Source organism: Grampus griseus (assembly GCF_964374135.1).
Source record: "Grampus griseus genome assembly, chromosome: 3".
Taxonomy (NCBI): Eukaryota; Metazoa; Chordata; class Mammalia; order Artiodactyla; family Delphinidae; genus Grampus; species Grampus griseus.
Genome location: NC_139019.1, coordinates 106,561,857 through 106,588,965, shown reverse-complemented (window position 1 = coordinate 106,588,965; position 27,109 = coordinate 106,561,857). Strand labels below are relative to the sequence as shown.

Below are 27,109 nucleotides of genomic sequence, written 5' to 3'. Positions count from 1 at the left end.
AACCAAAGCAATCTACAGATTTAATGTGATCCCTATCAAATTACCCAAGATATTCTTCACGGCACTAGAACAAATAATCCTAAAATTTACATGGCACCATAAAAGACCCAGAATTGCCAAAGCAATACTTAGGAAAAAGAACAAAGCAGGCGGTATAACACTCACAGACTTCAGACAATACTACAAAGCTACAGTAATGAAAACAGCATGGTACTGGCACAAAAAACAGACATATGCATCAGTGCAACAGAATAGAAAGCCCAGAAATAAACCCACAAAACCTATGGAAAATTAATCTTCGACAAAGGAGGCAAGACTATAAAATGGGGAAAAGATAGCACTTCAGCAAGTGGTGTTGGAAAAGCTGGACAGCCTCATGAAAATCAATGAAGTTTAGAACATATCCACACACACAAAAGTAAACTCAAAATGGCTTAAAGACTTAAACATAAGGCATGACACCATAAAACTCCTAGAAGAGAACATAGGCAAAACATTCTCTGACATAAATAGTACCAATGTTTTCTTAGGTCAGTCTCCCAAGTCATCAAAAATAAAAGCAAAAATAAACAAATGCGGCCTAACCAAACTGATAAGTTTTTGCACAGCAAAGGAAACCATCAACAAAATGAAAAGCAAACCTACAGACTGGGAGAATATATTTGCAAACAATATAACTAACAACAGCTTAATTTCCAAAATATACAAACAGCTCATATAACTCAATAACAACCAAAAAAATCAAATAACCCAATAGAAAAATGGGCAGAAGACCTAAATAGACATTTCTCCAAAGAAGACATACAGATGGGAAATAGGCACAAGAAAAGATGTTCATCATTGATAATTATTAAAGAAATGCAAATCAAAACTACAATGAGGTAGTACCTCACACTGGTCAGAATGGTCATCATTAAAAAAGTCTACAAATAATAAATGTTGGAGAGGGTGTGGAGAAAAGGGAACCGTCTTTCACTGTTGATGGGAATTTAAATTGGTGCAGCCACTATGGAAAATAGTGTGGAGGTACCTCAAAAAAAATAAAAATAGAGTTACCATATGATCCAGCAATTTCACTCCTGGGGATATACCCAGACAAAACTATAATTCAAAAAGATAACATGCACCCCTATGTCCAGAGCAGCACTATTTACAATAGCCAAGACATGGAAACAACCTAAATGTCCACTGACAGATGAATGGATAAAGAAGATTTGGTACATATATACAATAGAATATTATTCAGCATAAAAAAGAATGAAATAATGCCATTTGCAGCAACATGGATCGACCTAGAGATTATCATGCTAAGCGAAGTAAGTCAGAAAGAGAAAGACAAATACCATGTATCACTTATATGTGGAATCTAAAATATAACACAAATGAACATATCTACAAAACAGAAACAGACTCACAGACATAAAGAACAGACTTGTGGTTGCCAAGGGGGAGGGGGGTGGGGGAGGGAAGAATTGGGAGTTTGGGATTAGCAGATGCAAGTTATATATAAGTATAAATAGGATGAATAAACAACAAGGTCCTACTGTATACCACAGGGAACTATATTCAATATCCTGTGATAAACCATAATGGAAAAGAATATGAAAAAGCACATATGTCTGGGCTTCCCTGGTGGCGCAGTGGTTGAGAGTTCGCCTGCCGATGCAGGGGACACGGGTTTGTGCCCCGGTCCGGGAAGATCCCACATGCCACGGAGCGGCTAGGCCCATGAGCCATGGCCACTGAGCCTGCGCGTCCAGAGCCTGTGCTCCGCAACAGGAGAGGCCACAACAGTGAGAGGCCCGCATACCGCAAAAAAAAATAAAAAGCACATATGTCTATGTATAACTGAATCACTTTGCTGTACAGCAGAAATTAACACAACATTGTAAATCAACTATACTTCAATAAAATATAAAAGAAAGAAAACCTACTTTGTATCATTTCATTCCTCTTAAATTTATTGAGATTTCCTTTATGACCCAGAATGAAGTATTATATTGGACTATATCCTTCATGCACCGGAAAAATAAAGTGTATCCTGGGGTGGTAGGGTGAAATGCTCTATAAATGTCAATCAGACCAGTATTCACCTAAATACTACAGAATAACCCTCTGTAGATTATGAGGGCTCTCTATGCACTGCTCCTTCTGCTTTAGTATTTTTTCTGCAAATTCTAGCTTCCTTGGCCTCTTTCAAACCCAAACCCTTTCTCTTCATCAAGAATGGTGGGCTCTACTTTTGTTCCCTGTCAGTGCTGCAGCCTATAGCCTCTCTCAGACTATAAACTGGGACATATACACAGATTATTCATTTGTTTCTTTTCTCTCAGGGATTCCTGCCATGTGCTACCTTTTTTCCAATGCGTGAAAAACCACTGATTCATATATTTTGTCTCATTTTCTAGTTCCTATTTCATCATGGCTGGAAGTAGAAGTTACAGTAGTTTTAAACTTATTGCACTTGGACACTTTTTCAAACCAAATGTTTTATGAAAATGATAATATATTAAACAGAAAACAATAGAGCTGATCACACCAAAATTAGGGTGACGAGACTGGAGTTCACCTTCTACTCCTAACACTCCCCTTTACTTTTCTCCAAAACATGAAACATGGCAATTCCCGAGACAATACTTCAGAACTGTGCAGTTTTGCAGAACTCAGTCTTCAAACCATTTCTATGAAGAGTATTAGCTTTGAAATCAGGAAGGCTGGATTGGATTTCCAACTTGCTTCCTTGGTGACTTAAGAAAACTACTCAACTTCCTAATCAACAAAATGGGGGTAATACACCTTCCTAGCACAGTTACTGTAAAAACTAATCATGTAACTGTTAAGAACCACAGGTATAGTGCCCCAAACTTAACTGATTCATAAACTATCATGGTTGTTTGTACTTATTGCCACTGTCACTGCTGTATATCACAAAAGTGATACAGCATTCTTTGTACTCCAAATGACCAAAACCAAGATTAATTCCAAGATGCCAGGGTTTTCCAACAACAAAATTTTCCAACAGTGAAATGGCAGGTGAAATTAATAAATTATTTGCTTCTAGAAGTGTTAATGGTATTGGACTGTCAGGCATATTTTAAAGAAAACATCTATTGTATGCTAACCTCTTGCTTTAAAACTTTAAGAATGCTAACACAAAACAGAAACTAGATGGAGAAGGAAGATAGATGACACTAAAAATCAGTCATTTCTACTATGTCAAATTCTATTCCTCTATCTCATTCATGTCAATTTCTACCCCATACCTTGGATCAAAGGATTAAAATTATGTGAATGTTATACACCAGTGATAAATAAAAGTAAAGCTACAAAAATATTTTCATCACACACACACACACACACACACGACTTTGAATTTCACCTTCAGGCCTTACCAGCAGCCTGGTGTGGGTGACATTCAATCTCCACGAGCTTCAACATCCTAGTCTATAAAACTGAGTGAAAGCATGTATTTTAGTGGGTTTCTATGAAAATCAGTCATACCTTATGGCAGTACAAGTCTGGCATATAATAGGGCTTAAAAAATAGTAGCTATTACATTTTGGGCATGAAATCTTTTTTTGAATTGATTCAAACAGAAATAGAAGCATCTCTATTCACTGATCTTTCTTTATTAATTTGATAGAAAAAAAGGTGGAGGTATCACTTGCTTCCTGACCTTGTAGGTATGGTTAGTGGAAGATTCTAGTACCTTTTCTATTTCTTGCAGGTATGTTTCTTGTCATTTACTATCTACCACTGCCATGGCATAGATAGCGCTTCTGATTTTTCATACGTAAAATTTATGAGCACTTTCAAAATGTATAAAGAGTATTCATAATTATTTAAAGGTAAAATATCAGGCATTTCCAAACCAGACTTGCTCTAAGAAAGTGATACTAAATTAGGGGTTATTATTTTATTTACAAAAAAAATCACAATATGTTTTCCTTACATAGCTATATCCTATAGGGCCCTTAAAATATAATTCAGTTTATAAAAACTAGATTTACATGTAAGTATTTATTTGAGCAGGTCACTTATTTTCTAAGAATGTCTAGAAATACTACAACCAAAAGATTTTGTAAATGTAATTTATAAGCTTTAAAGTACTTTTAAAACCTACGTTATTATCACAGTTATAACCATCTATATTATGTTTTGTTTATATTGTATTATTTTTTAATTCTCCAAAACTATTTATTGAAATCCATTTCAGAATTACAGGAATAGGAGGAGATATAAGCGCTGAACACAGGACTGAATGTGTATCTTCTAGAGGAATAGGTAATGGAAAGAAATGACAGAAGTATGAAGTAGACAGTTGATTATGAAGTTCCAATTTAGAGTCTGATGTATTCTTTCTCTTACAAGCCTACGGTAAGTTATTAATAGGTTCAGAACATGTAAGACTATGTGACCAAGCACCCCAAAATTGGACACTATGCACTTGTGGAGACTCCACAGCCAAAGGCAAGAGCAGCCAAGTTATTAGAACACTTACAAAAATACTACAACTGAGCTAACTATAGGCAAAGGTTTGGAGACCATATTAATGTACAGTGCTAGGCTGTCCCCAAGGGTGCTTTAGTATGTTGTTCCAAAAGCATTTCAAATAGAAATAAGGCACTTCCCTATTCTTAATCTTAAACCACACTCTAAATATGAATCAATGAATTTACTTCTCCTCTTTTACCTTTCCACCCATTGACCCCCTTCATGACTCTACCCCCCTCACAAGAAGGTCCTGTCAACTCACAGAGATATGTAAACTCTTGAGGCCTGACAAGGCGTATGAGCTATAGAAACTGAAAATGCAAAATAAACAATCATGGGAATTAAATTAGTAATCAAAAACTGTATTTCTTTAATTTACCATTTTACCAGTTAAGATTTGGACATAACTTTCAAGCGGTATTTTTATGTATGTCTTGTTCATTCTCCTTTGATCACTCCAAACCATCTCTCCTGATAGAATTTTTGGGCCATCATTTTATTCCCTAAAGTTCAGAATTAATATAACATTTACAGGGATGAAAATTTGGTTTAATCCTGACCTACAGTCAATTTAAGCAGAAGAAATTTAAGCACATTAAAAAATATATAAAGCTTTCCTGTAAATATGTCCATACATTATTATTCAAAACCAAAGATTTAAATATAACTATTTGGACACCATTCCCTTTTACTTTCTGAGCCAAGTTGTTCTGGGACAACAGTGCAACTAGGCCTTCATAAACGTTCACTTCCTAAAGTGACACCGATTTCACATATGCTTTCATATCAAATTTCAAGAGTCTTAAGATGCTGTCAATGTTATAACAAACCCTTTAATGTAAGAGTTGCAAAAATGTGGAAAAGTATCTACTGGAATTAAATAAATACAGTATTTCTATCCTTTACTAGGCTGCTTTATATTACTATTAAATTAATACCTAATAGATTAACTGTCTAAGGGCCTTTATTTCCCTAACATTTTCCCAATCATGATTCCTACAGCTAGCAGGCATCTCTCCAAACTCACAATACCAGAGAAAACTTATTGCTTTGGTTTTTAATAAAAGGTACAATTTTAGAAAAAATAAGATACAACCACGATATATAAAATAGATGACCTTTGTTGTTCATCTATTTTATATACAGTAAGACCTACTGTATAGCACAAGGAACTATATTCGATATCTTGTAATAACCTATAATGGAAAAGAATCACTGAATCACTTTGCTGTATACCTGAAACTAATGCACTGTAAATCAACTATACTTCAATAAAAAATATAAAAATAAAAATAGAGATATTAAGCATAAAAGGTACAATTTTACAATTCTTGGCTCTGTTTAAATAAACACTCACAATAATTTGTATACAGGTTTACATTTGCAGAATAACTCCGAAAGTCCATGACTAAAATCTACTTCCTAAAAAGGTTGATTTGGATTTTCTTTGTTTGTATTTATTTGTTTACTTGATTTGAACCCTGAACCTAACAACTTTGGTCTTTTTCACAGCAGTGGGATATATGAAACAATACTAGAGTCTGATACCCTCACACCATACACAAAAATAAACTCAAAATGACTTAAAGGTGTAAATATAAGACATGACACCATAAAACTCCTAGAACAGGGCTTCCCTGGTGGTGCAGTGGTTGGGAGTCCGCCTGCTGGTGCGGGGGACTCGAGTTCACACCCCGGTCTGGGAAGATCCCACGTGCCGCGGAGCAGCTGGGCCCGTGAGCCATGGCCACTGGGCCTGCGCGTCCCGGGCCTGTGCTCCGCAATGGGAGAGGCCACAGCAGTGAGAGGCCCACATACAGCAACAACAACAACAACAACAACAACTCCTAGAAGAGAACACAGGCAAAACATTCTCTGACATAAATAGTACCAATGTTTTCTTAGGTTAGCCTCCAAAGGCAATAGAAATAAAAGCAAAAATAAACAAATGGGACCTAATCAAACTTCTAAGCTTTGGCACAGCAAAGGAAAACATCAACAAACTGAAAAGTCAACTTATGGACTGGGAGAAAATATTTGCAAACAATATAACTAACAAGGGCTTAATTTCCAAAATATACAAACAGCTCATGTAACTCAATACCAAAAAAACAAACAACCCAATGGAAAAATGGGCAGAAGACCTAAATAGACATTCTTCCAAAAAAGATGTACACATGGCCAAAACACAATGAAAAGATGCTCAACATCGCTAATTATTAGAGATGCAAGTCAAAACTACAATGAGGTAGCACCTTACACTGGTCAGATTGGCCATCATTAAAAAGTCTACAAATAAATGCTGAAGAGGGTGTGGAGAGAAAGGGAATCCTCCTACATTGTTTGCAGGAATGTAAATTGGTGCAGCCACCATGGAAAATGGTATAGACACTCCTCAAAAAACTAAAAATAGAGTTACCATATGATCCAGCAATCCCACTCCTGGGCATACATCTGGACAAAAAATTAATTCAAAAAGATACACGCACCCCAGTGTTCACAGCAGCACTATTTACAAGAGCCAAGACATGGCAGCAACTTAAATGTCTATTGACATTTAATAGATAAAGAAGATGTGGTGTAGAGATAACCTCATCCACCAGAAGGCAGAGAGCAGAAGCAAGAACTACAATCCTGCAACCTGTGGAACGAAAACCACACTCACAGAAAGACAGGTAAAATGAAAGGCAGAGGACTACGTACCAGATGATGGAACAAGATAAAACCTCAGAAAAACAACTAAATGAAGTGGAGAAAGGCAATCTTCCAGAAAAAGAATTCAGAATAAGGATAGAGAAGATGATTCAGGACCTCGGCAAAAGAATGGAGGCAAACATCGAGAAGATGCAAGAAATGTTTAACAAAGACCTAGAAGAATTAAAGAACAAACAAACAGAAATGAATAATACAATAACTGAAATGAAAAATACACTAGAAGGAATCAATAGCAGAATAACTGAGGCAAAAGAACGGATAAGTGACCTGGAAGACAGAATGGTGGAAATCAGTGCTGCAGAACAGAATAAAGAAAAAAGAATGAAAAGAAATGAAGACAGCCTAAGAGACCTCTGAGACAACGTTAAATGTACTAACATTAGCATTATAGGGATCCCAGAAGGAGAAGAGAGAGAGAAAGGACCCAAGAAAATATTTTGATTATAGTGAAAACATCCCTAACATGGGAAGGAAATAGACAATCAAGGCCAGGAAGCACAGAAAGTCCCAGGCAGGATAAACCCAAGGAGAAACACCCAAGACACATAGTAAACAAATTGACAAAAATTAAAGACAAAGAAAAATTATTAAAAGCAACAAGGGAAAAATGACAAATAACATATAAGAGAATTCCCATAAGGTTAACAGCTGGTTTCTCAGCAGAAACTCTAAAAGCCAGGTGGGAGTGGCACGATATATTCAAAGTAATGAAAGGGAAAAACCTACAACCAAGATTACTCTAACTGGCAAGTATATCACTCAGATTCGATGAAGAAATCAAAAGCTTTACAAACAAGCAAAAGCTAAGAGAATTCAGCACCACCAAACCTGCTCTACAACAAATGCTAAAGGGACTTCTCTAAGTGGGAAACACAAGAAAAGGACCTACAAAAACAAAAACAAAACAATTAAGAAAATGGTAATAGGAACATACATATTGATAATTACCTTAAATGTGAATGGATTAAATACTCCTACCAAATGACACAGGTTCACTTAATGGATACAAAAATAAGAACCATGTATATGCTGTATACAAGAGACTCATTTCAGACGTAGGGACACATACAAACTGAAAGTGAGGGGATGGAAAAAGGTATGCCATGCAAATGGAAATCAAAAGAAAGCTGGAGTAGCAATTCTCATATCAGACAAAATAGACTTTAAAATAAATACTATTACAAGAGACAAAGAAGGACCCTACATAATGGTCAATCCAAGAAGAAGATATAACAACTGTAAATATTTATGGACCCAACATAGGACCACCTAAATACATAAGGCAAATGCTAACAGCTATAAAAGAAGAAATCGACAGTAACACAATAATAGTGGGGGACTTTAACACCTCACTTACACCAAAGGACAGATCATCCAGACAGAATATTAATAAGGAAACACAAGTTTTAAATGACACAACAGACAAGATAGATTTAATCGATATTTATTGGACATTCCATCCGAAAACAGATTACACTTTCTTCTCAAAGGCACACAGAACATTTTCCAGGATAGATCACATCTTGGGTCACATCTCAAGCCTCGGTAAATTTAAGAAAATTGAAATCATATCAAGCATCTTTTCTGACCACAACACTATGAAATTAGAAATAAATTACAGGGGGAAAAACGTAAAAAACACAAACACATGGAGGCTAAACAATATGATACTAAATAACCAAGAGATCACTGAAGAAATCAAAGAGGAAATCAAAAAATACTTAGAGACAAATGACAAAACACGACGTTCCAAAATGTACGGGATGCAGCAAAAGCAGCTCTTAGAGGGAAGTTTATAGCAATACCTCAAGAAACAAGAAAAATCTCAAATAAACAATCTAACCTTACACCTAAAGGAACTAGAGAAAGAAGAACAAACAAAAGCAAAAATTAGCAGAAGGAAAGAAATCATAAAGATCAGAGCAGAAATAAATGAAATAGAAATGAAGAAAACAGTAGCAAAGATCAACAGAACTAAAAGCTGGTTCTTTGAGAAGATAAACAAAATTGATAAACCATTAGCCAGACTCATCAAGAAAAAGGGTGAGGACTCAAATCAATAAAATTAGACATGAAAAAGGAGAAGTTACAACAGACACCACAGAAATACAAAGCATCCTAAGAGACTACTACAAGCAACTCTACGCCAATAATATGGTCAACCTGGAAGAAATGGACAAATTCTTAGAAAAGTACAACCTTCCAAGACTGAACCAGGAAGAAACAGAAAATAGGAACAGACCAATCACAAGCACTGATACTGAAACTGTGATTAAAAATCTTCCAATAAACAAAAAAGTCCAGGACCAGACGGCTTCACAGGCAAATTCTATCAAACATTTAGAGAAGAGCTAACACCCATACTTCTCAAACTCTTCCAAAAATTTGCAGAGGAATGAACACTCCCAAACTCATTGTATGAGGCCACCATCATCCTGATACCAAAACCAAAGATACTACAAAAAAGGAAAATTACTAACCAATATCACAGATGAATATAGATGCAAAAATCCTCAACAAAATACTAGCAAACAGAATCCAACAACACATTAAAAGGATCACACACCATGATTAAGTGGGATTTATCGCAGGGATGCAAGGATTCTTCAATATATGCAATTCAATCAATGTGATACATCATATTAATAAACTGAAGAAAAACAACTATATGATCACCTCAACAGATGCAGATAAAGATTGTGACAAAATTCAACACCCATTTATGATAAAAACTTTCCAGAAAGTGGGTATAGAGGGAACCTACCTCAATATAATAAAGGCCATATAGGACAAACCCACAGCATACATCATTCTCAATGGTGAAAGACTGAAAGCATTTCCTGTGAGATCAGGAACAAGACAAGGATGTCCAGTCTCACCACTATTATTCAACATAGTTTTGGAAGTCCTAGCCACGGATATCAGAGAAGAAAAATAAATAAAAAGAATACAAATTGGAAAAGAAGAAGTAAAACTGTCACTGTTTGCAGATCACATGAAACCAGCTATACATAGAGCATCCTAAAGATGCCACCAGAAAACTACTAGAGCTAATCAATGAATCTGGTAAAGTTGCAGGATACAAAATTAATGCACAGAAATCTCTTGCATTCCTATACACTAATGATGAAAAATCTGAAAGAGAAATTAAGGAAACACTCCCATTTACCACTGCAACAAAAAGAATAAAATACCTAGGAATAAACCTACCTAAGGAGGTAAAAGACCTGTGCTCAGAAAACTATAAGACATTGATGAAAGAAATCAAAGATGACACAAACAGATGGAGAGATATACCATGTTCTTGGATTGGAAGAATCAATATTGTGAAAATGACTAGACTACCCAAAACAATCTACAGATTTAATGCAATCCCTATCAAACTACCAATGGCATTTTTTACAGAACTAGAACAAAAAAATCTTAAAATTTGCATGGAGACACAAAAGACCTCGAGCAGCCAAAGCAGTCTTGAGGGGAAAAAAATGGAGCTGGAGGAATCAGACTCTCTGACTTCAGACTACACAACAAAGCCACAGTAATCAAGACAATATGGTACTGCCACAAAAACAGAAATATAGATCAATGGAACAGGACAGAAGGCCCAGAGATAAACCCATGCATCAACTAATCTATGACACAGGAGGCAAGGATATACAATGGAGAAAAGATATCCTCTTTAATAAGTGGTGCTGAGAAAACTGGACAGCTACATGTAAAAGAATGAAATTAGAACACTTCCTAACACCATACACAAAAAAAACCTCAATATGGATTAAAGACTTAAATCTAAGACTGGACACTATAAAACTCTTACAGGAAAACATAGGAAGAATATTATTTGACATAAATCACAGCAAGATCTTTTTTGACCCAACTCCTAGAGTAATGGAAATAGAAACAAAAATAAACAAATGAGACCTAATGAAACTTAAAAGCCTTTGCACAGCAAAGGAAGCTATAAACAAGATGAAAAGACAACCCTCCAAATGGGAGAAAATATTTGCAGACGAATCAACAACGGATTAATCTCTAAAATATATAAAGAGCTCATGAAGCTCAATATTAAAAAACCATACAACCCAATCACAAAATGGGCAGAAGACCTAAATAGACATTTCTCCAAAGAAGACATACAGATGGCCAAGAGGCACATGAAAAGCTGCCCAACATCACTAATTATTAGAGAAATGCAAATCAAAACTACAATGAGGTATCACCTCACACCAGTTAGAATGGGCATCATCAGAAAGTCTACAAACAACAAATGCTGGAGAGTGTGGAGAAAAGAGAACCCTGTTGCACTGTTGGTGGGAATGTAAATTGATACAGCCACTATGGAGAACAGTATGGAGGTTCCTTAGAAAACTAAAAATAGAATTACCATGCGACCCAGCAATATCACTACGGGGCATATACCCAGAGAAAAACATAATTCAAAAAGACACATGCACCCCAATGTTCACTGCAGCACTATTTACAATAGCCAGGTCATGGAAGCAACCTAAATGCCCATCGACAGATAAATGGATAAAGAAGATGTGGCACATATACACAGTGGAATATTACTCAGCCATAAAAAGGAAAGAAATCAGGTCACTTGTAGAGATGTGGATGGACCTAGAGACAGTCATACAGAGTGAAGTTAGTCAGAAAGAGAAAAACAAATATCACATATTAACGCATATATGTGGAATCTAGAAAAATGGTACAGATGAACCGTTTTGCAAGGCAGAAATAGAGACACAGATGTAGTGAACAAATGTATGGACACCAAGGGGGGAAAGAGGTGGGGGGGGTGGGATGAACTGGGAGATTGGGATTGACATGTATACACTAATATGTATAAAATAGATATAAGAATCTGCTGTATAAAAAAGTAATAAATTAAATTTTTAAAAAAGAAGATGCGGTGTATATTTACAATGGAATACTACTCAGTCATAAAAAAGAATGGAATAATGCCATTTGCAGCAACATAGATGGACTTAGAAATTATCACACTAAGTGAAGTCAGTCAGAGAAAGACAAATATCGTATGATATAACTTATATGTGGAACCTGTAATATGACACAAATGGACTTATTAATGAAACAGAAACAGACTCACAGGCATAGAGAACAGAGTTGTGGTTGCCTAGGGTAATAGCGGGGGTGGGGGTAAATTGGGAGTTTGAGATTAATAGATGTAAAGTATTACATATAGAATGGATAAACAACAAGTCCTACTGTAACAGTACAGGGAACTATATTCAATATCCTGTGATAAACCATAATGAAAAAGAAAAATATTTTTTAAATAAAAGAAGCTCATAAATACAACATTTAAAAAAATTAGAGTCTGATATGTGGATTCATGTCCTAATCCTACAAAGACACTACATCTTTGTAACTTCCTATTTTGTATACTTTATTTGTATAACTCCAAATGAGTGGCTTTGAATACTTGTTCTCATAGATTATGAATTTTAAATCGTGTCCACTATAATATGGGGTATCAGTAGCTAATTTTGTCAATTAGTCAACAGTGTATTCAAAAATATCCCCTAATGAATGCTTTAGTAATAATAATTTCCAGACAGCACAAAAATCTTCTGTATTGTTTATAAGATAGAAACTCTCCCAAAATTTATCTTTAATCACAATTCCTATCAAAGTCCCAGCTGATTCTTCACAGATACTGACAATCTGGTCCTAAAACTTATACAGAAATGCAAAGGATCCAGAATAGTCAACAAAGCTTTGAAAAAGGAAATCAAAGTTGAATTTCCCCAATTAAAAAATATATTATAAAGCCTCCTAAGTCAAGACAGTATGGTACTGACATAAGGATAAACATATAAATTTATAAAACAGCATTAATAGTAAAAAAGTAAACTCATATTTATGGTTGACTTTTGACAAAAGTTCCATGGCATTTCATTAGGAAAGGATGGTCTTTTTAGCAAAGGGGCTGAGAGAAAATTGGATATACATATGCAAAGAGATTAATTCAAATCCTTATCTCACACCATACACAAAAACCTAACTCAAAATACATCACAGACCTAAATGTAATAACCAAAATTATGGAAGAAAACATAAGAGTAAGTCTATGTGACTTTGAGTTAGACAGAGTTCTTCTTAGTTACATCAAAAGCACATTCCGTAAAAGGAAAAAATAAATTGGATTTTTTCAAAATCTATAAAAACTGTCTTTGAAAGATACCATCAGGAAAAGGAACAGAAACCTCTGGACTAGAAGAAAACATTAGCAAATCCTATGTCTGACAAAGGATTTACATCCAGAGTATACAAAGAACTCTTAAAACTAAATAGCAGAAAGACAAAAAGCCTAATTCAAAATAGGCAAAAGATATGAATAGACATGTCACCAAAGATGATATATGAATGGCTATAAAAAGGGACATGAAAAGATGCTCAACATAGTCATTAAGAAATGCAAATTCAAACCACAATGAAATACTGCTGCACAGCCACAAAAATAGTTTAAATCAAAAAGAGACAATAACAAGCGTTGATGAGGATGTAGAGAAACTGGAACCCTAATAAATTGCTGGTGGGAACGTAAATTGGCAGTACTTTGTAAAAGAATTTGGCAGTTTCTTAAAATATTAAACATAAATTTACCATATCACCTAGCAATTCCACTCCTAGGTATCTACCCAAGAGGAATAAAAATATATATCTACACAACGACTTATACACAAATGTTTATATTAGCATTATTCATAACAGCAAAAAAGTGGAAACAATCCAAATGCCCATCAACTGATGGATGAATAAACAATGACTTATTATTCAGCAAGAAAAAGAATGCACTATTGGTACATGCTACCACATGGACAAACCTCAAAAACATTATGCTAAGTTTAAGACGCCAGACACAAAAGACCAAATTTTATATGATTTCATTTACATGAAATGTAAAGGTAAATCTATAAAAAGAGAAAGTTGATGAATGGTTGCCTGGGACTGGGGATAGGAACAGAATGATTGCAAATGGATGTGAGGGACCCCTTTGGGGTGATGGAAATGTTCTAAAACTGAATTGTGGTGATGGTTGCACTGTTCTGTAAATGTACTAAAAATCATTGAATTGCACACTGGGGTGAATTTATGGTATGTAAATCATACCAGAAAAAAAGACATTAGGGGGAAAAACATTCACAGTATCCTTTTCAATTTGTCACATTTTAAATGATTTAAATGATTTACCCTAGAAAAATCAGCTTGACATATTCTTGAATCTATCTTACTAATGAGAAATAATTAGGTTCTACTTAGAAAAATTTCTACGTAGGAACTTTCACCGTAAAATACCAGTTCAATGCCTTTTAAAACATTACTAATTAGAACCATCTATTTTGAAGTGACAAAATTCTAACTGGAGATCTACAGAGACACAGGAATTATCCACGTTAGTAAACAAAATGGAGCACCAAATAATTAAATTTTAAAAGACAGATATTTCCACAATGAATTACTCATACTTTGCTAAGTATGTGTACACATAATTGTTATTTCCACAATAAATTACTCAGACTTTCTATTTTGTTGTAATAAACTGCTGAAGTTCTATTTATCCGTAAGCACACAACCAGTCAACACTGTGAAGACCCTATGCTATCTATACATAAGTTCCTCTGTCAATAAATGAACTGCTTATCTATGAACTGGGCACACTAAAATATTTGCTGGTAATATAATACTTTTATAATGGAAATGTACCTATCACATTTTAGTTGCCACTACGTGCATTCAAATCCAAATTATAATGGAGATAGACAATTTGCACTAATCAGATTAGCTGATATAATTATCTGCCTGGCCACTCCTCTTAGCATGTTAATGTTTTTTGACTGTTAATCCTAATGAGTTTTACAGGACTCTTAACATCCAAATTCTTGCAATATGAATGAGCAGATAAGCCTTGTTAGGTTATTTCTGCCATTTGAGATAGCTCACCATTTAATTCTCATGCATCTCCAAAGTCCTCTTAACCTGACCACACTGCTCTGCCATTCCAGTGTAGATAATCTCTCACAAAGAGTTTCTAATTTTCTCACTTATTTTCTAATATGCCTCTACAATGTGCCTCAGTCTTCACTTAGCCACATCTAAACTTGGTGGTATGGTAGGCCCTTTACAATCTGAAGGTATGTTTCTTCCTTTATTTCTGATAAATTTTATTTTACTACAGTAACTATCATGAAACAGCTGGAGTAAGTCTCCTGCTATATTACCCATAAAACTGTTGATGACAATTTGAAATAATTCATCTCTATTTACTTCCAAATTCTAGAATGGGAAGCAAGTTTCGACTTTTGTATACTTTTTCACCTAAAGAGTAGGAAAACATTCATACTGGCATTAAGGTCCCATTATATCATCTCCCAACTAGTTCACATTTATAGCCTGTTGAATAATTGAAATTCATAAAATCCTTGCTAGCTCAATGGCATCTGAGTGGGTTCCTGGAAAGATGTTAAAGGTAAGGACAGGAGGTATCCAAGTTTAGTATAGTTGGAGCTGAAAGACAGTATTAAAATTCATTCAAGACACATAGGATATGAAGTTTGATGGATGCAAATCCAGTCCTTAAAGATCCTGAGCTCTGGAGTTTTCCGAGCCACTAGAGTGGCTGCCCTCAAATCTGAGCCTGCACAGGAATTACCTTGGATTCTTTTGAAATACACTTCTTAGTTTTGAGGCTCAATCTGGGATTCTCATTTTAAATGGAGAATTCCCAGCTCCCACTACCTCACCCCCACTGCCGTGATTTTGATACAGGTGCTTGCACACCAGACTTTAAGAAACAGGGCATCAAGAAGCATGATCTAAAAGCCGATGGTGTGGGTTCACTGCAGAAAGTGGTCATATATTTTAGGTGAAGCCAGGCAGAGGGAAGAGGAAAAATCTGGGGCCAAACAGCTTCATATGCTTGTGAAGGAAAAAAAAAAGTTTAGGTCTGATAAGTTTAATTGGAAAGCAATACGAAGGCAGGAGCTGTTTAAATAATGCTGAAACTGGCTCATCAGCTCCATTCCCTGATCATCTGCGTTAAAGCCTAAACAGTTAATAATGTATTGAAAATATATGGATGTTCATTATGAAATGAAATCAGCTGGAAAAGGCAAGTACTAAACTTTCTAATCCCCAAGGGCCTTCTTAACACCACCATGCAAAAATCCTGTACGAATATCTGGTTAGCATTGAAATGGCTGAGTTCCCATTTTCTCACTTCTCTCAGTCTAGGGCTTGGCATTAGAATAAAGATGAGATGGAGACAAGATGATGTGCTCACTATGGCTGCACCCTAAGTGCACTCTGCATCAAATTATGGTCCTCACTTTGTTGTGGGAACCTTAAAATTTCCCTTCAGGAACACCCCCCATCCACCCACCTCACCCCCCACCAACAAATCATAATCCAAGGGGGACTACTGGTTTTCTCGGTGCTTTAAAATACGTCAATTACTTCCCTAACTCAATACAATTCCCATCTATCAGGAACCTGGAACTCCTCTGATTATTCTTTATTTTGCAAACACAAAGCCATAAAACCATCTGGGTAAAAATGTAATTGTAATTAAGCAGAAACATTCAATTGTACATGAACTCAATAAAAATGTGCTCTGTTTTAGTACTGCATAAAAAATGTTTTAAGACTGCTATACAGAATTTCCTGAATTCAAAAAGGTATACTATTTTTATGATTCACCTAATAAACTTCAAATAAGTATATATTAATATTAAATATTATCTAATAAATATTATTAAATAAAATTTCTTCTCACAAAATTGGTCCATGCCTGAAGCCTCTCAGGACACTAAGGCACAGATTAACACATGATTAAAGGGGTTATTAACTTTTAATGTATAATATCGCTTTTTCCATCAGCACAATGATTCTTTTTACTAGAATTCACTATATCACTCCCTTAGAAAAAGACTGGAGTGTCTGCATATTGGCCACTCTAAGTACAGAAACATCTTCCATGTGTCACTGTCAGCGGGAACAAAATCATTCATGCCGTTCTAACTTTTAAACAGGAAAACCATGGATGGTTTAAGGAGATGTGCACTTAAAGTTGATAAGGAAACACTGAACACTTAATAGTACTGTGAAAAAGACAGGTAGGACAAGTTGAGGCAAAGAGAAGTTTCCTTAAAAACTGTAAGGACCTTGAAGCAAGAACTATTTACCGTTTTGTTCTCTGGGTATTCGGCACAGTATATAGATGTAACTAGCTCACTACTGATGAACTTTTAGAGTGCTCTGCTCTTGAAAACAATGCTGCGATGAATAGGCTTATACATAAATCTTTTGCTCTTATGTGAATATTCCTCTAATATTGATACCTACAAGCAGAATTGCTGAAAACTAAGCATGTTTAAAATTTAAATACATACCACACAAGAGGCTCTACCCAATTTACTCCCCTACAATGTATAAGGTTAAGTGTTCCCCAAGCGTGCCCACCAGATACTATTAATCTGCAATCTGTGCCAATCTATGAACCAAAAGTGATGATTGAGAAAAATTTTTCCCTAGTTTCCTAATACATTTGAAAAAACTGTGAATGTTTATTCGGTATTTATATTTCCTTTACAGCATATCCACAAGAAAGTTAACAGTGCTTATCTATGGATGTTAAGATTACAGATGACTTATTTTATGTATTTTCTAAACTCTCTATACTCAGCTTGTATTATTTTGTTACTAACATTTATCTTTTTAAAATACTCATAGAAAGGGACTTCCCTGGTGGCGCGGTGGTTAAGAATCTGTCTGCCAATGCAGGGGACACGGGTTCAAGCCCTGGTCCGAGAAGATCCCACATGCCGTGGAGCAACTAAGCCCGTGCACCACAACTACTGAGCCTGCACTCTTGAGCTCTTGAGCCACAACTACTGAAGCCCGTGCACCTAGAGCCTGTGCTCCGCAAGAAGAAAAGTCACCACAATGAGAAGCCCGCGCACGGCAACGAAGAGTAGCCCCCGTTCACCGCAACTAGAGAAAGCCTGCGCGCAGCAACAAAGACCCAACGCAGCCAAAAAATAAATTAATTTACTTATTTAAATGAAAAATAAATAAATAATATACTCATAGAAAAAGAGCACTGGAATTAGAAATGAAAAAGACCAAACACCTAATAGAAAAATGAGTAAAAGAAATGAACAGAAAGTTTACAGGAAAGGAAATGAGAATAAAAATATGAAAAGATGGTCAGTCTCACCATTAATATGAAAAAAATGTAAATTAAAACTACTTTGAGATAACATTTCTTGCCCATTAGATTTTACAAAGATCAAAATTTTTACTAATACCTATATTGGTGACAGCATAGCTGAAAGACGTACTCTGTTTCTCTGCTGACCTGAGAGTGTAAAGTGGCATACCTCCATGGGGTACAATCAGGGAATATTGCCCCCAAATTACCAATACATTTGCCCTTTGACAAGGGCATGACATAGGCAGAACGACATATCTACAGAGTCTTATTCATTTAGCACTGTTCATAAAAGGAAAATACTGGAATCCATTAAACGTACATCCACACCAAACTGATTAAGGAAATTATGCCACATTTTTGCAATCAGATAAAATGGAAGTACCAAAACAGAAAGGGGATTCTCTTTAGACACTCATTATGTGATAATCTCACACATCAGTGTGTGCGTGTGTGTGTGTGTGTGTGTGTGTGTGTGTAAATAATGTGGCTTTTAAAAGCTCTTAATGCATTTTATTTGTTTATGTGTCAATTACCTCTAGCTCACCCGCTAGAAACTAATAACCCTGGCCACCTCTAGGAAGGGATACTGAGCAATAACTGGGGAAAGGCTGCTGAAGGAAGATTTTCATTGCATAACTTTTTGGAGGTTCTGTGTGGTAAAGTCTGAGTCCTTGTAATTTTGAAAATGATTTCATTCTGCCTTTAGGTCTGAATGGTAATTTGGCTGAATCTAGGATTCAAAATCACATTTCATCAGAAATCTGAGGCTATCAACTCATGATCCCCTAGCATCTGGTATTACTGATTCAATCTCTAACATCAATCTGACACTCATCTTATTGTAGATCATCTTCCCTTTATTAAACATGTAGGATTTTCTCTTTATCTTTGATTTTCTAAGATTCTGCCACAATGAGTCTAGGTTTGGGTCTCTCTTTCCTTATGCTACTCTCTGTTTAGTGGTTGGTCTTTCAGTCTGAAGACGTGTGTCTTCCTTTATTTATGGGGCAAATTTGATTCTGATACAAAAAAATTCTCTTTAACCTCTACCTAACCAACACCAGTTCCATCAACCAATTCATCTCAAATTACTGAATTAAATAACACTCTCCACACCGTCCAGAAAACATGATCACTGAGGCATGCAGTATGCCCAACGCTCACTGAGCTTAGATTCCTCTCTTGTCTTGTTGCAAACAATTACTTCCACCAGTCAGCCTGTATGTTCACCAAGAATCAGCTGTATTTGCTTGAACATATGTTCACAACATTTTGTAATTACATAATTTAATCAAACCTAAATATTAATGCAAGTGAAATATGAGTGCAAAAGATGTCTTTGTTTCTATGAAAACTTTGGAAAACCCTGAGAAAGATTAAGTTGCTAAAAACAAAAAGTGCTGCAATTTTATTTGGGATGAAACTGTACAAGATTTGAAAGTTTTAAAAGTCCAGAATTCTACACATAAATTGCCTTGCATTTGTCTTTTAAATTTTATTCCAAATACAGAAACCTATATTGGAAATTGGTCTTGGTGCATCGTGAGTAAGGCTCACCTGGAGCACCAGTTATCTGACCTACACTCAAAGGCGTAGTATCTGGCCTCACATCCAAAGCTTGGCTAATGAATGTATATTTTGGTGACGTATATTAGAATCAAATGTTTAGGGTTCATTTGCATGCATTTTTAAAACTCTCTCCTTTAACTTATTTTTTTAAAATAACTCCCGTTAAAGAAATTTGGCCTAGAGGGGTGGGATAGGGAGGGTGGGAGGGAGGGAGACGCAAGAGGGAAGAGATATGGGAACATATGTATATGTATAACTGTTTCACTTTGTTATAAAGCAGAAACTAACACACCATTGTAAAGCAATTATACTCCAATAAAGATGTAAAAAAAAAAAAGAAATTTGGACCATCTAAATCTATGATTCATGGCTCACAAATTTTCTTTCGTATTTTGCATCCATTTGTCCTTTATGTTCTATTCTGGGACAATTTCTGGGTTTGCCTTCTAGGTCACAAATTTACTTACCAGTTCATCTATGGAGTTTTTAATTCTAATAATCATATAATGTGAGTTCCATTGTATCTAATGTTTTTGTTTTTTTTTTTTTGCCGTATGCGGGCCTCTCACTGTTGTGGCCTCTCCCGTTGCGGAGCACAGGCTCCGGACGCGCAGGCTCAGCAGCCATGGCTCACGGGCCCAGCCGCTCCGCGGCATGTGGGATCTTCCCGGACCGGGGCACGAACCCGTGTCCCCTGCTTCGGCAGGTGGACTCTCAACCACTGCGCCACGAGGGAAGCCCGTATCTAATCATTTCTTTACAGACAGCAGCTGTCCTGGTTTTTTCCACGAATATATATCTACTCTTATTTTTCAGTTAAAGTATTCTATTTAATCTAGTAAGATTTTTGCTTCATGGTTTTAATCAAACAATTTGATGACTCTCTTTTATATGGTTTGTTTTCTTAACAGTGTGATATTCTTAGGTGTCAGCTCATCTCTTTTTGTTGGTTTCCTACTCACCTATCTGTTGTGACCAGCTCTCCTCTAGTTATTTGGAGGGACAAGTGGGGCCATCTACTGCATGCAGGAAGCCAATGGCTCAACTTTTGAGAGTGGAGACTCTCTATCCTCTGGTGTCACCCACACGTCCGGGAAAGCTCTACTACTATTCTCTCCGCTCTTGCCTAGGGACACACATTTGGCCTCTGCTACCTGGCACAACTGGACAGCAGACAAAACCAATAGTGCTGTTATTCAAGGGCCCCTTGTGCTCATGGCCCTCTCTTTCTTTGCAAGTGCAAGTAGCACCTCTGCCATAGCTGCCTGCATTCACACATATTCTCTAATATCTATATGTTTTCCATTAATCCAATCCAATCTGTTTGCAGTCTTTCAGAAGATACTCAAAATGTCGGATGTACTGATGGCATTCTTTTAGAATACTGCTTTAGATTTATTTAGAATATCTTTTCTGTCATTCCTAAGATTTGGCTTGAACAAAGCAGCTGGATGTGTGACGTTATTCTGCAATTTTTTTTCATTTGGATGTTGACTCCACTTCTACTCCAGTTCTCCTAGGTATGTACTACCTTTTCCCTGTCTTCATACCCTCCTCTCCTATTTCCATACTGGTACTTGATAAAGTTCCTTGTCCAAAAGGGATGCCTCCAAATACTTAAGTGTTCAAAACTTCCCATGGTACCAAATACTTTGATTCGCATAAGGGAGTAAATTGAAAAAAACAAAAAACAAAAAACGGAATTTACACAAGGCTGCAGATTTTGCATGAAGCATAACTACTATATAAAACTCTAAATTTATAAAACTCTAAGTTTAAGTAAGTCTTAGTAGTTACTCTTTATCATCCTGGAAAAGTAATCTAAATATTACTGATAGCCAGTAATCATCAATCTAAAGAGAATCACAGGCAAGGAATGTACTGATGTAGTTTATCTTGGCCCAGTGCTTAGGTGTGCTTTTGTTAAAAAAGTGTTAATTTTGAGCAAACATGATTGTTTCACTCTTTCGTGAAATTTAATTTGTTGCTTTTTGTACTTTAATTTTTTAGAGATTACTATTTAAAACAGAATAACGTACTATATGTGTAATATTCTATTCAGTGATTTTTACTGGGTGCCTACTAAAAACTAGGTATCTTACCATGTTCTGGAAATGAAGAGATGAACAAGAGAGTATCATCATAGCACCTGGGACATTCCTACATCTGTACGTAACACAACCTACTTTATTTCCCTATTTATATCTGTGACTGGCAAGCCAGGTTGGGAACTCCTTGAAACATACCAAGGCTTTCTCATCTCCTTTCTGTGTTCTCTGTACCTACAAAATGCCTTGCTCAAAGGAGTCGTTCAATAAATGCTTAATTACTTAATATTACTTATGTGCCCATTAGATCTCAATTATTTTTCAGTATTAGAGACTAATAAGGGAAAATAGTAAGAACACTTCATACATTAATTGCTAGATATACAAATACAATTTGTGTATTTTACAAATAAGGGAAATAAGATCCAGAAAGATTAAGTACTTTGAAGAGGCAACACTGGAACCTGTAACCAAAATCTCCATTCAATCACTTTTCCCTTTATAGCACAAGTTAGATTGATATCTGGAGAATGAATTGGCCAGTCTTAACAAATGTTCACCGCTTTGCAATACTTGATAACTGTTATCTATTTCCTTTGGTAGAGACATTTAGAACCTTTCAAATATGTAATAATTCAAAAGGTGTTGAGGAGTTCAGGCACAAGTGGGTAAAACTTGCTACTGAGAGAGGGGAAGGGAAGGTGTACTTTGTAATCTACTCTTTCCTGTGCAACTGACAGTCAGAAAGCTTTTACTGAGAAGAAAAAACTGTTGCAAACTAAAGGAGTTGCATTTATAAAGAATGCACCTTCATATAAAGACATCATGATGCCTCACCTTAGAATTACTGGATCACAGAATTTAAACAGAGAAAAACAAGAATGCAATCCTTCGATAATCAACAGTTAAACAGAAAAAGCCTGTACTCAGGCAGACAAGGCTTTTGAGGTCTGATCTCACCAGACAGTTTAGGATCACTTCCCCTTATTGCACCTTCTGGCCTCGTCGGAAGAAACTTTTTTTTTCATTCGCTTGTTAGGCTCTGCATTTTCTCATCTCCACTCAGTCTCTTCCTTCTATCTGTAACACTCCCAGCCCTTTCCTGCCTGGAGAAAGGCTCCCCATGCTTCAAAATCCACTGAAACTCTGCCTTGGGAAGCCTTCCCCAACTCCCCAAGCGTGGTTTAACCTTGGGCATAACACCTGATTTAACATGCTGCTAAGTCACTGTTTCATGACCACCTGTGTCGTATCTACTTGTATATGATGTGCTTCTAATCTGTGAGCCCCTAGTGCAGGCTCTAGAATATATTTAGCATGCAACAAAATTTTCATTCTATCATCCAATTTTAATTAAGTCATCAGATTCTCTCATTTTACTTACGAAAACTAGATCCCAGAGAGGAAAGGGACTTGTCAATCAGTAGGGAACAGGCCAATGTCAGAGCTCAGATAACAAATTATGCTTTACCTTTCCTAATCCACCCTCATAAGGGAAAGGGCTGGCATGACAGAGTCTGGAGTAACAAACCCAACCTTCTTGGCTATTTGCCTAACTTTTTACTCAAAGTCTGACTGCTACACTGTATTGCTAGCAATGTCAGTTTTCCTCAACAACAAAGACTTCCCAGTTCAGAACACATACATATGTGGCTAATAGGAAAAGTGAGTAAAAGTCCAACATGATAAACAGGGAGGTATGTCAAACTCCTATTCAGTCTATGAAAAACCTACTCATAATTCTAACTTTGCTCCTTTAAGTATGGAGAGAAGGCAGAGCTCATTTGGAAAATCTGACCAAAAGCCCACATTTCAACACAGTGAAATGCTTTATCCCCTATTGCTTCTACCGCACCAGGAACTTTCTATATGTAATTATTTAATCCCCGGCCAAAAACCGGTGGACAATGAAATCCCCACAAAATGTTTCCCCCAGTGAAGTGCTCAAACATCAGCTCCACAAAAAACATTTTTAAAAGCTTTTCATGTAATTTTTCCATGCCATTTTTTTTCACTCATGGTTAAAAATGACCATATTTGAATATTCATCATTATGAGCATCTGGTAAAATGCAGCTCTGTGTGGCACTTTACATCATTTGACTGTGGTATCTCAGAAGGGTATAGGTAAAAATTTCCAGTTTCATTTTGTTTGGATTTTTAACCATCTTTTTCCATTTCATGGCTTTGGGTGCCTTTGATTGTGCTGATATTTTCTGCTGTCCATTACTATTGGATTTTTCTCCAAATGAGCAGGTTGCTTTCAGAGAAGTCCTTGTGGATTTCATCAATGGCTCACTTGGAATATCAAAATGAAGCCACAAATCACGTGCATGTTTACAATATTTTGTGGGTTTTGCCTTAAACCAACAGTAAAGTCCACAGTGATGATGGCTACACAACAATGTGAATGTACTTAACACCACTGACTGGACATATAAAAATGGTCAAAATTGTAAGTTTTATGTTATGTATACTTTACCACAAAGCAAAGGTCAACTTACAGGAGGCAACAATTATCTCAAACCCTGGGTCAAAAGACAGGGGGGGAAATGGAATGATGATCTGTATTATTCAGACAGGGCAAATGGCTTTTACTTTCTAGCGCCAACAGGCCTCTTAGCCAGGCTCTCATCCCTGCTATTTTCCTCCATGGAGTGGAGAAAAGAAAAGAAACTTTTGCCAAGTAAAATGTAAACCTTAGAAAAGAAATGTTAAATCATAGAACCATAACCCTTCAAGTACTGACTGGATTCTCATGTCATCCATTAGTCAACTGCTCGCAGCCTTTGAGTTAACTCCTTCTCCCCTCGTTTCTCACAGGAACAGTGAACAGGTGTCCCGTGTGAGCGTGAATGTGTTTAAATTCCAGACAGCTGTCAGAACGTAACTCCCTAGAGGACTGTTCTGACAGCTTTGAAGTGGGACATGAAAAAAACTATGAGATAATAGATGAGAAACTGGGGGTGAGGGGCAAACAAGGAGGAGATTCAGCAGTGAGCAGACTGGTTGTCTTCCAGTCTCCTAAAAGACACCACGTGGTGGGCTTATTTTGAAAAGCAGAAATAAAACCAGTGGGAAGAGTTGCAAGGAGACAGTTTTACCCAGTGTTATGAAGAAACTTATGACCATCTAGCAGAAGGCTATTAATCCAAACAATTAGCCTTCAGATTCACTGCCCTGGAAATGTTGTATGGGAAGTACACGGTAGAGACTCCGTGCAGGGGGTGCAGACTAGGGCCAAGGTCAGGGCGCACTTCGTAAGGGGATGAGGTGCAGGCAAATCAGCCTGGTCTACGAGGGGGAGAGGGAGGAGTGGCAGGGGAAAGAGGAGAGCTGGGGAAGGAAAGGCGCTTACCAGGCCACCTCCGCAGGTGCTGAAAGAGGCCAGCGAGCCAGGGTGCCGCAGCACAGCCCCGGTGTAGAAGCAGGAGGCGTCGGGTGGCGCCGGAGGGCGCGGGGCGGCTGTTGCCCGCGTGGGGCCCGGGTCCGGGCCCGGACTCGGCCGCTGTTCCACCGCGAAGCGCGGCGCCAGGAAGCGGCCGTCTCTCCGGAGCAGCAGGTATAGGTCCCGAGAGAAGGCCGGGATCCGCAGCAGTACCTCGTCGCCGTCCGGCTCTGCTTGCTGCGCCGGGGGGGGAGATGGGGGCGGCGGCTGCCACGAGGCCGGGGCACCCGGGGACAGGGCGGCAGCCCCGCTGGATCCCCGCGGCACCTCCTGCGATTCGAGCTCCTCGTCTTCTTCGCCCCCCGGCGGCGGGGGTCGGGGCCGGGGCTCTGACCGGCCTTCCGCGGGCTCCTGGGGCGGCACCGGGGCCACGGAGCGCACCTCGCGGGAGCTGCCGGCCGCCTGAACCCGGGCGCCTCCGCCGCCCGTGGCGCCGCGCACCCAGCCTGGGTCCGCGCTGCCCCCGCTGCCGCCGGCCGCGTCCACCGGCTCCCGGCGCCAGAGCGCAGGAAACACGACTTCCCACTCCTCGCGGTCGGGGGCGAACTGCAGCCCTGCGGGCGGGGCAGACAGAGAAGTGCGAGGCTTAAGGTGCCGCGATTCCAGTAGCACAAGCGTCCCCGAGCACACACTCCGCACACAGGGCTCACGGGTAACGCGCTGGAGACCACCCGTCTAGCCCCTGAAACTCTCGCAACCCCTGAAGCCTAGCGATCAGATTACAGACCCCAGCACTTTCAAAATAAAAGTATGATTATCGGGGCAGGGGGAGGGGAAGAGTGGGGCTGCAAAGTTTGGTGACAGCACTTAGCTGTAGAAAAGAAAACCGGTGCAAAGACTCCAGCACAATTAAATGATTTCCTTAAGTATCTGCCAGAGCAAGGCAGAGCTATCAATTTCTTTACGTCCCAATTTTCCTCCAGGTGGTGTAAACGTACCTTTGCAAATCTTATTACTCTCGTGAGAGAAAAACTAAGCATTCCACGTTGTTGAAATGAGGCCGCGAGAAGTGCGCTTCGGTCAGGAGCGTGACCCTCTCACCCGCAACCGCACGCCGGTTTTTATTGCTTCCCGTGGAGCCCTGCTCACGGCGCACAGCTGCGCCAGCCCTGCCGACCCGTGCGTGCCCGGTCTCCGCTGGGGGAAGGTGGAAAGCAAGTCCAAAGTCACGGAAGAACTTACCTGAAACTATCCCATTCGACAGGACCCCCAGCTGGTAGAGAAGGCAGCAGACGTGAGTCAGGCGCATCTCGCGGCTCTTCCCCATACCGCGCTCCCGGCCCCGCGCGCGCCTCCTTGCGCGATCCACCGCGGTCGCAGCAGCCGCCGCCAGCGCCGCAGTCGCCGCCGCCGCCTCCCGGAGCGCAAGGAGGCCGGGCGGCGAGTTTGCCCAGGCCCTTTGTCTGCCGCGGGGGGGGGTGGGGGGGGTGGGGGGTGCTGTGTGACTCCGAGAGGCTGCTGGAGCACGGGTGGGGGTGGGGGTGGGGAGGAGCGGGGGCAGGCAGCGCGCGGCCCCGCAGCGCTCCGGCTCCCTGTCGAATTAGGTGATGAGTCTATTTTCTGTGTTCTGGACGTCGCAGGAGTTTCCGGAGCCCCT

At 38.4% G+C, this 27,109-nt stretch overlaps 1 protein-coding gene across 1 annotated transcript in view; it reads right to left on the bottom strand.

Annotated features, from left to right (window-relative positions):
* The window catches only part of ADAMTS19 (ADAM metallopeptidase with thrombospondin type 1 motif 19), a gene marked incomplete at its 3' end in the record, with an annotated part of 279,689 nt that extends 252,895 nt beyond the window's left edge, over positions 1–26,794 (bottom strand). The window contains exons 1-2 of the mRNA XM_082652620.1: positions 26,695–26,794; positions 25,423–26,066 (exon numbers count right to left, since the gene is read on the bottom strand). Of these exons, the coding sequence (XP_082508746.1) occupies positions 25,423–26,066; positions 26,695–26,779 (729 nt within the window). The 5' untranslated portion in view covers positions 26,780–26,794. The remainder of the gene's footprint in view (positions 1–25,422; positions 26,067–26,694) is intronic.
* Positions 26,795–27,109: the final 315 nt, after the last annotated feature.